We start from the raw sequence: 14,223 nt of genomic DNA, 5'->3' as shown, positions 1-14,223 counted from the left end.
TATGCCCAAATATAAAATCAATTAATAGAATAAAATGCGAATTCATCTTAAAATGCCCTTTAATCAATTAAAAAACTAAAGTTTGTGAAATGACGTTGGGGTTGAAAAGGGGTTGAATTGCCGCCCTCATGTGGAAATATTTGGTACTATATAAAACCATGAATAGTTTATTAAACGCAGTATTGTACCGTATACTGTATGAAAAATTATATTGCATTAATATTTTTTATTTTATAAATGTACAGATAAATTAGGAAACATTGTCATATTTTAAACACAATGACGTTGGGGTTGAAATGGGGTTGAATCGCCGCCCTCATGTGGAAATATTTGGTACTATATAAAACCATGAATAGTTTATTAAACGCAGTACTGTACCGTATACTGTATGAAAATTTATATTGCATTAATATTTTTGTTTTATAAATGTACAGATAAATTAGGAAACATTGTTTTACCAATTGTGTTGTCAGCCAGTGACGTGTTAGTGTTGCGTTTTTAGGGACGCTGTCCCTTTAAGAGGCACCGGGGGGTGTGTCAGGCACGTGGGCAAAGTGTTGCTTTTTGACCGCTCGTGCCAGAAACCTTCACGTGAATGACAACTTATGTGACATTGGACTGCTGTGCTCTTCTAGGACACATTTTAACTCTTAAATGACCTTAAATCAGAGAAATACAGATCCCGGCTGAGTATTGTTAGTTTTGGCGTGTGTAGTTAGTTTAGTTAGTTGTCGTTACGGTTATGTTTTTAAGCTAGCCGGCAGGTTTACGCTGGAAACATCGCGAGATTTGGAGGAGTACGCGAGAAACAAAAGTTAACAAGTGTTTCTTGCCCTCGCATGATGTACACCATCACCAGAGGTCCAAGCAAATTGGTGACCCAGCGGCGTACAGGTGTGTAAAAACAAGTCAGCATGCGTCACCGTTGTGTTTAATAATAACGTGTTGAAAGTGTGTCGGTTTGTCTTTTAAAGGGCCTACACAGCCGCTCGAAAACAAAAACAACGACTTCAAGCACAAGCAGGCCTCGTGGAGTTTGCCCGAGTAAGTGTTGCGTTCCATGTAACTGGGATAAATATAACGCTATTCTTTTCAATTTGCTTGTGTTAGTTCACCACAAAGTGACCGGTGTGCATGTGTGACCTTGTGCAAAGGTGACACATGCCCCCCCTCTGCAGCTGTTACCAACCTTGCTTTGACGTTTATTACAAAGCAAATGGTGTCTTTTACTTCCCAGGCTCCCTGCACCCAAGATTGTGTTTAACCGCCCCAACGGCAAGAAGTACCATCAGCTTCCCCCGAGTCTTCCCACAGACCCCCATCAGGACGGGGGACTGACTGCGGCCCATGAGGACAACGTTAAGTTTGTACATGAAGGTGAGTGAAACACGGCCAGACTGGAAAGACGAGAAAGAGCACATCTTCTTTTTTTTTTTTTAAACTATCAGTGTACACAACGGCCGTGACCCACCCCAGGGCGCCGCACCCTCACAGCTGCTCTCACCCTGATAGGCAACACCCACCCCCCATACACACAGAAAGTCACTTTTACATTGGAATTGGTGGCCATTTGTGTAACACCCCCCCCCCCCCCAAGCAATAACCTTGAGTAGTTAAGGAGGCAAGGACACACATACCTGTTCCTCTCGTCCCTCCCCCGATTGTCAATGTCTGCATGGGGCTGCCAATCAACTTCTTCATATTTCACTTTTTCACAATAATATACTAAAGTCATTCTTACAGAAGCAAGACGTTTATCCACATTTTAAGTAACTTATATTCTTATGGAATTACAGTCAAATTACAAAAAATAACTTTTCTTCCCCCCCACAATCATGCCATTTTACACTAAGACGTATTCATTTTTATTTTACATTTAATTAATTTCATATTATGTATATTAGGTATACATGTGTGAGAAATGACAAAAATCATACTTTTGAGTTTTAAAAAATAATAATTTGACATGTGTGTGGGAAATGACAGAAATTAAGTCATACTTTAAAATAATAATAATTTGACCTCAATATGTCTATATATCGTATACATGTGGAAAGTCATACTGTTTTAACAAAATCAAAGTAAATGGACACTAATATCTGCTTATATGCATGTGGGAAGTCACAAAAATCAAGTCATACTTTATTTTTATAATAAATGGACACTAATATGTGCTAGTATACACGTGGAAAGTCACAAAAATGAAGCAGAAAAGTGTAGTATAAGCAAGCTGAAAAAAAAAGGTTGAGGGAGGTTTCCACTTCATTCAGAAGCAAAAAAGTGCATTTGAGGCAAGCTGAAAAAAATTTTTAAAAAAACAAAGGCTAACCCCTTACCATTTTTGCCAAAAATCAACATCCCCAAAAAAATTCATTTTTTGGATGCTGCAGGCACCCCCGATGAGGTTGAGGGAGGTTTCCACTTCATTCCAAAGTAAAAAATTGCATTTGAGGCAAGCTGAAAAAATTAAAAAAACAAAGGCTAACCCCTTACAATTTTTGCTGAAAATCAACATCTTGAAAAAATTAATTTCTTGCATTTTATGGATGCTGCAGGGACCCCCGATGAGGTTGAGGGAGGTTTCCACTTCATTCCGAAGTAAAAAAGTGCATTTGAGGCAAGATGAAAAAAAAAAAAAAAACGAAAGGCTAACTAACCCCTTACCATTTTTGCCAAAAATCACCATCTAAAAAAAATAATTTTTTGCATTTTTTGGATGCTGTAGGGACCCCCAATGAGGTTGAGGGAGGTTTCCACTTCATTCCGAAGTAAAAAAGTGCATTTGAGGCAAGCTGAAAAAATAAAAAAAAACAAAGGCTAACCCCTTACCATTTTTGCCAAAAATCAACATCCCCAAAAAATTCAGTTTTTGAATTTTTTGGATGCTGCAGGGACCCCCAATGAGGTTGAGGGAGGTTTCCACTTCATTCCGAAGTAAAAAAAAGTGCATTTGAGGCAAGCTGAAAAAATAAAAAAAAAACGAAAGGCTCACCCCTTACCATTTTTGCCAAAAATCACCATCTAAAAAAAAATTCATTTTTTGAATTTTTTGGATGCTGCAGGGACCCCCGATGAGGTTGAGGGAGGTTTCCACTTCATTCCGAAGTAAAAAAGTGCATTTGAGGCAAGCTGAAAAAATAAAAAAAAAACAAAGGCTAACCCCTTACAATTTTTGCTGAAAATCAACATCTTGAAAAAATTAATTTCTTGCATTTTATGGATGCTGCAGGGACCCCCAATGAGGTTGAGGGAGGTTTCCACTTCATTCCGAAGTAAAAAATTGCATTTGTGGCAAGCTGAAAAAAATTAAAAAACAAAGGCTAACCCCTTACCATTTTTGCCAAAAATCACCATCTTAAAAAAATATATATTTTTTGCATTTTTTGGATGCTGCAGGGACCCCCGATGAGGTTGAGGGAGGTTTCCACTTCATTCCGAAGTAAAAAAGTGCATTTGAGGCAAGCTGAAAAAATAAAAAAAAACAAAGGCTAACCCCTTACCATTTTTGCCAAAAATCACCATCCCCAAAAAATTCAGTTTTTTAATTTTTTGGATGCTGCAGGGACCCCCAATGAGGTTGAGGGAGGTTTCCACTTCATTCCGAAGTAAAAAAAAAGTGCATTTGAGGCAAGCTGAAAAAAAAAAAAAAACGAAAGGCTAACCCCTTACCATTTTTGCCAAAAATCACCATCTAAAAAAAATCATTTTTTGCATTTTTTGGATGCTGCAGGGACCCCCGATGAGGTTGAGGGAGGTTTCCACTTCATTCCGAAGTAAAAAATTGCATTTGTGGCAAGCTGAAAAAAAAAAAAAAAACAAAGGCTAACCCCTTACCATTTTTGCCAAAAATCACCATCTTAAAAAAATATATATTTTTTGCATTTTTTGGATGCTGCAGGGACCCCCGATGAGGTTGAGGGAGGTTTCCACTTCATTCCGAAGTAAAAAAGTGCATTTCAGGCAAGCTGAAAAAATAAAAAAAAACAAAGGCTAACCCCTTACCATTTTTGCCAAAAATCACCATCCCCAAAAAATTCAGTTTTTTAATTTTTTGGATGCTGCAGGGACCCCCAATGAGGTTGAGGGAGGTTTCCACTTCATTCCGAAGTAAAAAAAAAGTGCATTTGAGGCAAGCTGAAAAAAAAAAAAAACGAAAGGCTAACCCCTTACCATTTTTGCCAAAAATCACCATCTAAAAAAAATCATTTTTTGCATTTTTTGGATGCTGCAGGGACCCCCGATGAGGTTGAGGGAGGTTTCCACTTCATTCCGAAGTAAAAAATTGCATTTGTGGCAAGCTGAAAAAAAAAAAAAAAAACAAAGGCTAACCCCTTACCATTTTTGCCAAAAATCACCATCTTAAAAAAATATATATTTTTTGCATTTTTTGGATGCTGCAGGGACCCCCGATGAGGTTGAGGGAGGTTTCCACTTCATTCCGAAGTAAAAAAGTGCATTTCAGGCAAGCTGAAAAAATAAAAAAAAAACAAAGGCTAACCCCTTACCATTTTTGCCAAAAATCACCATCTAAAAAAAATCATTTTTTGCATTTTTTGGATGCTGCAGGGACCCCCGATGAGGTTGAGGGAGGTTTCCACTTCATTCCGAAGTAAAAAAGTGCATTTGATGCAAGCTGAAAAAATAAAAAAAAACAAAGGCTAACCCCTTACCATTTTTGCCAAAAATCAACATCCCCAAAAAATTCAGTTTTTTAATTTTTTGGATGCTGCAGGGACCCCCAATGAGGTTGAGGGAGGTTTCCACTTCATTCCGAAGTAAAAAAAAAGTGCATTTGAGGCAAGCTGAAAAAAAAAAAAAAAACGAAAGGCTCACCCCTTACCATTTTTGCCAAAAATCACCATCTAAAAAAAATTCATTTTTTGAATTTTTTGGATGCTGCAGGGACCCCCGATGAGGTTGAGGGAGGTTTCCACTTCATTCCGAAGTAAAAAATTGCATTTGTGGCAAGCTGAAAAAAATTAAAAAACAAAGGCTAACCCCTTACCATTTTTGCCAAAAATCACCATCTAAAAAAAATCATTTTTTGCATTTTTTGGATGCTGCAGGGACCCCCAATGAGGTTGAGGGAGGTTTCCACTTCATTCCGAAGTAAAAAAGTGCATTTGATGCAAGCTGAAAAAATTTAAAAAAACAAAGGCTAACCCCTTACCATTTTTGCCAAAAATCAACATCCCCAAAAAATTCAGTTTTTGAATTTTTTGGATGCTGCAGGGACCCCCGATGAGGTTGAGGGAGGTTTCCACTTCATTCCGAAGTAAAAAAGTGCATTTGAGGCAAGCTGAAAAAAAAAAAAAAAACGAAAGGCTAACCCCTTACCATTTTTGCCAAAAATCATGATCTTGAAAAAATTCATTTTTTGCATTTTTTGGATGCTGCAGCAAAGGCTAACCCCTCACCATTTTTGCAGATGTGTGTGTATATGCAAGTGAGAAGTCACAAAAATATTTTGTGACTATATATTTTTTAATATTCAGTGTGTGTATATATACATGTGGGAAGTATTTTTCATGAAATGATGTAATACGTGTGTATGTGTGAGAACAACTTTCCACATGACAAATGTAAAGTCATACTTTGTTCTGTACTTTGACAGTAAGACGTGTGTATTGATTCCAAGTGTCTTCCTCTTTGCAGCGTGGCAGCAGGTGGCCCAGCAGGGGGCCCATCAGGGGGCCCAGCAGGAGGTCCAGCAGGGAGCAGAGGTTCTCCACTTTGAAGACCACACTCCCAGCCCTCACATGGACAGTAAGTACACTCTAACTTGTCTGACATCACATCTTAGCATCTTAGTCTTTTCTTTGCCTAGAAAACACTAAGACTTTGAGGAAATAGTAAATGTTAACTTTAGCACCAATGGCAAATATGAATAATATGAATATTCCCTAAAATTGTCTGAGATACAAAAACATTCTGCTAAATAAACATGGTTTTTGTTTTTATTCACAACCCCACTAATTGGAAAAATAATAATAATAATGCATCTGACAACAAAGTTGTTTTGGATTTAGTTTATTGTAGAATTCATAACATTCAGCATTCATAACTCTGCAAAGTAAAAGGAAAAATTGTATTTTCCCTCATGATAGGCATTTTTATAACTATATCACACGTAGTTCTAAATATCTCCATGTTGAAAGTGTGCTGTACTTCCTGGTCCTGTCAGACTTCGTGGCCCTGGATCTGGATGAGTGGTGGGCCCAGCGCTTCCTGGCCAACATAGACAAGCTGTCCTGACCTTTTCTCTGAAGGTTCTGGATCTTGATGAGGTCTCGGGTCAGCGGCCCCACGGGGATGGAGAGGGCCAGCAGCATGGGCGCCCTCCCACCCCCCCCCACCCCCTCCCTTCCAAGAGTCTGACGGCGCTGAGATGTTTAGTGTCGCCGTATGAAGAACGGACTTCACCTTCAGACCAACATTGGACCATGTGGCTCGGCCCTCTGCTCATTTCTTACTTGTACTTTTTTTGCAGTAAAAACATTTAGAGAATAGAAGAAGAAGCCTATGACTTATTTATCAGCCCCCCCTTGGGGGAAGGGGGGGAAGGGAGGGAAGGGGGGGTTGCTTGTATTTACAAAAACAAAACATGTTCATGGACGAACCTGCTGGCGATTCACCTTCTCCCCACCAGTGGGCGCCAAACAGTCCAAAGTGGTCACGTGACGCTCAGTGCTTCTGCAGAGCTTTGGTCAGCAGGTCGTTGAGGCGTGCAATCATTGGTCGGGGGTCGTCGTTTAGTCCAGCGGTTATCATGGCGTTGTCGTAAATCTGAACAACACAAACGTTAACAGTCGTCTTGATGGCGACCATCTTTGGACGCGGGTGAGAACCAGGACTCTGTGCTCACCTGATCCAGGAGCAGAGCTGCCAGGTCAGCGTTGGAGTCCTTGAGCGCGTGGAGCTTCTTGATGAGGTCGTGTCTGCGGCAAGATGGAGGAAGAGGTCAACGCGAGGCAGTCGGATTGTTACATCACGAAAAATGATGCTGACCCGGAGTTGATCTCCAGGGTGGGCTGCAGGATCTGCGCTCGCTCCTCTGCGCTGCGGGCCAGCTGCTGGGTGCGCAGGAAGTGTCGCGCCGCGCCCATTTCCAGAACCGTGATCATGGCGGGGTGCGTGTCCAGGCGGGGGGTAAGCTGAGCAAAGCGAAGGGGGGGGGCGTGTCATTGTGAGGGTCTGATTCCCTCATAGCGTGTTTCTTTGCTTTACCTTGACGTTGGTGACGCGGGGGCCCAGGGCGTTCTTCATCCAGGCCATCAGGTCGTCAGCCTGCTCCTGCGTCAGACGCTCCGTCGCTGTACGCATCAATAAACGTTACACTCCAGGATTGATGGGGGGGGGGGCAGTGGTTTATAATTCATACAGAGCCAAGAGACCTGCTTTGCTGTCCTCAAACTTCTCCTCCTTGTAGTGGTCCACCACGATGTCCGTCTCCACAGAGATGAGCTTCTTCTTGTCAAACTCCCGCAGGTGGAGCAACGTCAGCTCGTCAAACTGCTCGTAGCAGAACAGCACCTGGTAGATATATAGATATAGATATAGATATAGATAGCACCCACACACACTGACAGCAACACACCATGTCTTATCCCCTCATGGCTACTATGTTGGCTAATAGGAGTGTCAAGGTGACTATAGGGGTGTTATGCCATGTCTAGAGGGCTCTAATAATGTTAAATTATGTTTCAAAAGGCAAACATTTCCTATGACTTATGTCTACAATATTGGGTAAGATGAGTGTAAAAGTGACTATAGGGGTGTTATGTCATATCTAGAGGGCTCTAATGTTAAACAATATTTCAAAAGGCGAACGTTTCCTATGACTGATGTCTACTATATTGGGTAAGATGAGTGTAAAGGTGACTATAGGGGTGTTATGTCATGTCTAGAGAGCTCTAACAATGTTAAACTATATTTCAAAAGGCAAACATTTCCTATGACTGATGTCTACTATATTGGGTAAGATGAGTGTAAAGGTGACTATAGGGGTGTTATGTCATGTCTAGAGGGCTCTCATAATGTTAAACTACATTTCAAAGAACAAACACGTTTCCTATGACTGATGTCTACTATATTGGGTAAGATGAGTGTAAAGGTGACTATAGGGGTGTTATGTCATGTCTAGAGGGCTCTCATAATGTTAAACTACATTTCAAAGAACAAACACGTTTCCTATGACTGATGTCTACTATATTGGGTAAGATGAGTGTAAAGGTGACTATAGGGGTGTTATGTCATGTCTAGAGAGCTCTAACAATGTTAAACTATATTTCTAAAGACAAACGTTTCCTATGACTTATGTCTACTATATTTGGTAAGATAGTGTAAAGATGACTATAGGGGTGTTATGTCATGTCTAGATGGCTCTAATAATGTTAAACTATATTCCAAAAGGCAAACGTTTCCTATGACTTATGTCTACTATATTGGGCAAGATGAGTGTAAAGGTGACTATAGGGGTGTTATGTCATGTCTAGAGGACTCTAATAATGTTAAACTATATTTCAAAGAGCCAACATGTTTCCTATGACTCATAAGATGAGTGTAAAGGTGACTATTGGGGTGTTAATTAATGTTAAAAGTGTATTTTAAAAGGTGGTAACCAGGTTTTCTAGGCTGAAATAACCAAAATATTGCATTGATATTATGTTTCAAGGTCGGGTGTGGAGACAACTATAACTGCCGGTGCCCCCAAGTCTCTCACCTCCATGTCTTTCTGCTTCATGGCTTCAAAGTAAGGGGAGTGCTCAGCAAGATGGCGGTTGGGGGCACACAGGTAGTAGATGTTGCGTGACCCGGCCTTCATGCGGGAGGCGTACTCCATCATGTTGGTGTGCTGACCCGCCGGCAGTGCCGATGACTCAAAGCGCAGTAGCTTGGCGATGTCCTCCTGCAACGCAAAGTAAAGTAAAGGAAAGTGTGGCGGGTGAGGGCGCTATGTTGCGGTCCAAAGAGTCACCTTGACGTCCTGCTCCTGCGTGGTGACGATGCCCTCCCGCATGAAGAGGCCGTAGTCCTCAAAGAACTTGTTGTACTTCTCCGGCTCCTTCTTGCTCTGCTCCAGCAGGAAGCGGATCACACGCTGCTGCAGGACGTCACGAAGCTTCCTGGCGGTCCAAGACATACGCACACGTCAGCAAACATGACAAAAAACACAACACGTCAACAGCAGGGGGCAGCAGAGACGCGTTCAATGAGCGTAGTCACCATCCTCTACAACAGACAGCATAGATACCATAGTACTCCTTACCGGCACAGCAGGGGGTTCAAAGTGCAGGGACATGATAAAATACATGTAAAAACTACAATAGAAAATAAACTAAATGTATTCATTTATTTTTTTAAATGCAGTCATTTTATGAGAATAAAGTGAAAATATCTGGTGAAAAATAATATTGTAGAAATAAAAATAATGTAATGTAAAAATAATGAAAAAAAAATCAGTCGGAAATTGACAAGACCAACGTCATACTGCATGAATACATGTCATTGTAGTACTATTTGTTTTTTCATATGACAAAGAAAGAGATATGTTGTGATTTCTGGTCTATTAGCTTAAGTAGAAAGTGTCAATAATAAAGTAGAAATATTATGGCAAATAAGTCACGAGAAGAAAGAGAGAAGAAAGTTTACAAAGGAGGAAGTTGAAATATTTGAAAAATTACAGCAGAAATAGAACATACTGCTGTAGTTTACAAGAATAAAGTCTAAATTAGAGAAGAAAGATGTATTATAACGAGGGAAAAGTAAAAAAAAATGAGACAAAATACTAAAATATGAAGAAAAAATATTTTTGGGCAACATTATATGATACAATATGTAATATAATATATATTATGTAGAGGTAATATTTTTGAGAATCAAAGTAAAACTAATTTGTAATTTTTTTTTACTTACATTTGGAAAAAAACCTCATGAGAATAATGTGAAAATATTATGGTAATAAAGTCATAAAGTACCAGATGACATTTTTAAAAAGAATTTACATGACTGTATACTAAAGAAACATTAGGAGACTAAAATGTATCATATTACAATTAGAGACTAAAATGTATCATATGATAATTATGAGACTAAATGTGTCATAATAATAATGAGACTAAATGAATCATATAATAATAATAATAATGAGACTAAATGCATCATATAATAATAATAATGAGACTAAATGCATCATATAATAATAATAATAATAATGAGACTAAATGTATCAAATGATAAAACTGTGCCGGTTCAAATAAAAAAGTAATTTTACAACAATAACATTATAGTACTATGATGTTTCTATTTTACAAGCATGAATTTGAAATACTGAAGTAATAAAATAAGCAGAAGTGAAAGAAAGACGAAAGAAGGTTATAATAGTAGCACAAAATCACAAAGTCATTATTAACAGAAAAAAAGAGTTGCAATTATTTGTTGAAAATAGGGAAATGGGCAACAAAGTGCAAAGTAAGCAGAAAAAGTATTAAAAAAAGAAAGCTTGGTTAGGTCTTGGTGAATAAAATGTCAACTATCCAAACCGATGTAATTAAAGGTGCGTACCTGATGAGGGCGCTCTCCTGCAGCAGCTCTCTGCTCAGGTTGAGGGGGATGTCCTCGCTGTCCACCACCCCTGGACACACGCAGGTCAAGCAGGGATGAGGATAACGACCAGCCAGGATACCCTACAGCTAAGGGGCGCTCACCCCGCAGGAAGCGCAGCCACTTGGGCAGGATGTCGGCGGCTTTGGTCTGAATGAGAACCTTCCTGCTGTAGAGCGCCACGCTGGAGCCCATCTCCCTGCTCACGTCAAACATGGACGGCTTCTGTTGGCAGAAAAGAGGATTTTTTTCAACATCGTGTCGTCGCTTGGCATGAAAAAGCTAACCGCCTGACCGTTTCAGGGACGTAGAAAATGCTGCGGATGTTGAGCGGGGCGTCGGTGCGGTAGTGCAGCATGTAGCGCGGCTTGTCGTACGCCTGAGCCACGTAGCGGTAGAACTCCTGGTGCTGCCAGTCGCTGATGTCCTTGGGTTCCATCATCCACAGCGCCTGATGGTTAAACACAACGTGGGTGATGACTGCCGTCTCTCGGAAAGGCCGCGCACGTCATCAACGCACCTGCAGCGTGTTCAGCCGCCGTCCGTTGAGGAAGATGGGGAAGCTGACGAAGTTGCTGTACTTTGTCACCACATCTGAAGAATCGACATGACGATGACGGCGTACTGGCGCACCGAGACGGTACACGGCGAGGCGTCTTTACCTTTCACTCTGTCCTCGGAGGAAAACTCCTTGCAGTCGTCTTTGAGGTGCAGAACGATCTTTGTGCCCTGCTGGACGCCGCTGGCCTCGGCCAGCTCAAACACTCCCGAGCTGGAAGACAGACGAACAAAAACACATCTGTGACGTTGCATCTCTTTGGCGTCCCGGACAGCTGACGTTAGCGTCTTCTCACCCATCCGAGGACCACTTGTACCCGGGCGAGCCGTCCTCGGCCGCCCGCGAGTAGACGTCCACGCGATCGGCCACCATGAAGGCCGAGTAGAACCCCACGCCAAACTGCCCGATGATGGTGCTGCTGGTTTCCGTCTGGTTCTGCAAAGCGTCCAAAAACGCCTGCAAGAAGAAAGTCCATCAGAGATGACGGACACGGCTCGACGTGACACGTTATCACACAACAATGAAACGGAAGGAGCGACCTTTGAACCGGAACGCGCTATAGTTCCCAGGTTGGCGACGAGCTCCTCTTGGTTCATCCCCACTCCGGTGTCCTGTAAGGAAACATTGCATGTTATACCGAATTTACCCAGCAGGTGGCAATGTTGCTATGCTGCTGTGCAGGATGACATATTGGGATTATATTTCAACTCCATCACGCTTTGATTCACCACACAACTTCAAAATAGGGCTGGGACGATGTGTCGACGTCATCGATGACATCGATACAAAAATTTAAAAAATACGTAGACACAAGAACTGCATGTCGATGCGCCTTCACTCAGAATTAGTGAAGAATTTCAGTGCTTCTGATTCATTCAGTAAAAATAGCCGTTCATTTCAGTCAATTGGTCGTTAGCCTGTGAAAAATGAATCAATTAATTATACTTTATTGATATGGGTAGATCATTTAGAAATATATATTTTTATTAACCTGTGCATGTGTTTGTGGTTTATGTTTTCAGGGACTTTCAGGGATTAATCGATGCATCAAAAAAATATTTTCAAGATTAATCGATTAATCGTTTAACCCAGCCCTACTTCAAATATGCTGATGTCCAACATGATTGGGCCATGACAACACCCCCCCCTCTCATGTCGCTAAACAAACAACAGCTGGTAGTAATGGTGGACGACCTGCGTTATTGACATACCATGGCATTGTGTATACCTGTATGGTGAAGGTGCCCTTGTCAGCGTCCGTCTGCAGGTGGATCTCCATGGGAGCCGTTTCGCCGCCTGCTGTGATCAGTTTGTGACGCAGTTTCTCCAGAGCGTCGCTGCCGTTGGAGATCAGCTCCCTGATGAAAACCTGGAGGAGACATGATGGAGGCCATGTTGAGGATGAGACGACAAAGCATGTCAGCTCGTGTTTATTCAGCACTAATGAACACTGTGAATGTGACTCATTTTCCCAAACATCTTACCTCCTTCTCCGAGTACAGAGACCTGGCAACAATGTCCAGAAGCTTTTTTGTTTCAGCCTGAAATTCATGTTTGGAGAAGGTGCCTGGATGGAAGAAACAGGGAAGACATTTACAAACACAACAAAAATAGCTTAAACTGTCAAAACTGCATGAAAGCACCTTGCACAGACTCGGAATCTGTGATGATGGTGTGCAAGGGTTCCTCCTCAGGTTCCTTTTCAGCTTCCTGTGTGCTGTACGAAGACTGCTGGCTGATCCAAGGGAAGGCCTGCTGAGAGCGCCACAGTTTGGCCCGACTGCTCCACCTCTGCTGGGGTCCAACCTGCATCTCTGAGGACAGAGAATAAAAGTGTAAGGAAACCCTGTCAAGATCTGGAACGCCAACTGTGGTGTAAAATGTTTTTTTTTTAATCAATATATAAGATTTCACACATGGTACAGCATCGGTTGCTAGTTCCCATTCAAACTGGACGACTGGCTGGAGTCCTTTCATCAGTGTACCTACTATTGTGGCACTTGCGTCATATTCAAACTTCACCGCCACCTTTATCACGTTCGGTAAAACAGACTATTGTGTAAATAATAAGGTAGTAAATTGTTACAAGTAAATTTTTTTACTCATGTGTACTGTAAGGTCATGAAACAACAACTTGCTAACCGGCTAGCCCAGCTCATGCTAACACACACTTACCCCGTGCCAAAGATGCGGAGACAGAACCGCTCAGCCTTCGCGTACATGGTGGTACCCTTGAGGTGCATCTAGCGGACAAAGTTATACCGAACCGGGCCAAAGCAAGGCAACGGGACATGTTTATAGCCAAAGAAAAGTACGTAGCTGCGGTCAAATTACTCGGGTAAGGGACACTTGTCAAGAAACACGCCGAACTGCACTGACAGTAGGACCCACTGGTCCTCATTGCGGAGTAAGACGTCCATCGAAGTGCCTGATTGAAAACGGGGCGAAAATCTGCTACGTATGTATAATTTCAAAAATCGTAAAGTATTCCTATCGTTTTTTAATTTAATAAATATAGCAATTTAGCTGTATTTATTTGCCGTCATTTGTAACGTGAGGGACACTTGACGCCGAACACGGCGAACTACACTGACAGTAGGACCCCACCGGTCCTAATCGCGGTGTAAGATGTCCATCAAAGTGCCTGACTGAAACGTCGCAAATCTACGCAATTTTAATTTGAAAAATCATAAACTGTTGTACGATATTTTTTTGTTTCATTGAAAAAATCTTTTAATTTATCTACATCCATTTTTAATGTAGTCTTTGTTTAAATTTGAAACAAATGAACGTCATATAATATCAAGGTCAAATTGTGGTCGACTACATTGGAAGATCGATGCCTTCATCTCTGCACAAACTGTCATTTTAGTAGAATAAAGTAACTATTAATGATTTTTTAAATTGTATAATATGAAATAAACAGAAAATTGTAATTTTAGTAAAAGTTATATTACAAGAATAAAGTCAATATACTAAATATTTCTTTTTAAAACTAATTCAAGGGGAAGAGAAAAAGTCATGGTGGATCTCAGCATTAATTGTGAAGAGCAGAATACTGT

The 14,223-nt window shown here is 41.1% G+C and overlaps 2 protein-coding genes across 2 annotated transcripts; one reads left to right on the top strand and one right to left on the bottom strand.

Annotated features, from left to right (window-relative positions):
- Positions 1 to 41: 41 nt before the first annotated feature.
- LOC131103688 (MAPK regulated corepressor interacting protein 2-like) lies at positions 42 to 6,542 on the top strand. The gene is made up of 5 exons (XM_058050150.2): positions 42 to 894; positions 975 to 1,044; positions 1,238 to 1,377; positions 5,656 to 5,766; positions 6,185 to 6,542. The coding sequence occupies exons 1-5, from the start codon at positions 840 to 842 to the stop codon at positions 6,253 to 6,255; spliced, it is 447 nt and encodes a 148-aa protein (XP_057906133.2). The 5' UTR covers positions 42 to 839; the 3' UTR covers positions 6,256 to 6,542.
- Positions 6,543 to 6,562: 20 nt separating this feature from the next.
- On the bottom strand, positions 6,563 to 13,738 carry trap1 (TNF receptor-associated protein 1). Its single transcript, XM_058050148.2, has 18 exons — positions 13,337 to 13,738; positions 12,805 to 12,975; positions 12,646 to 12,728; positions 12,390 to 12,530; positions 11,701 to 11,772; positions 11,457 to 11,617; positions 11,265 to 11,374; positions 11,123 to 11,196; positions 10,898 to 11,053; positions 10,707 to 10,827; positions 10,564 to 10,633; positions 8,978 to 9,125; positions 8,723 to 8,908; positions 7,395 to 7,533; positions 7,228 to 7,313; positions 7,009 to 7,154; positions 6,866 to 6,938; positions 6,563 to 6,786 (listed from the first exon to the last, which is right to left on the bottom strand). Exons 1-18 carry the CDS (start codon positions 13,560 to 13,562, stop codon positions 6,685 to 6,687), a joined length of 2,265 nt encoding a protein of 754 aa, XP_057906131.2. The 5' UTR covers positions 13,563 to 13,738; the 3' UTR covers positions 6,563 to 6,684.
- Positions 13,739 to 14,223: the final 485 nt, after the last annotated feature.

This window comes from Doryrhamphus excisus, linkage group LG16 (genome assembly GCF_037039965.1).
Source record: "Doryrhamphus excisus strain RoL-2023G ecotype Guam linkage group LG16, RoL_Dexc_Guam_v1.1, whole genome shotgun sequence".
Classification (NCBI taxonomy): domain Eukaryota; kingdom Metazoa; phylum Chordata; class Actinopteri; order Syngnathiformes; family Syngnathidae; genus Doryrhamphus; species Doryrhamphus excisus.
The sequence above is the reverse complement of the archived record's forward strand: the minus strand, read 5'-3'. Positions and strand labels throughout refer to the sequence as shown.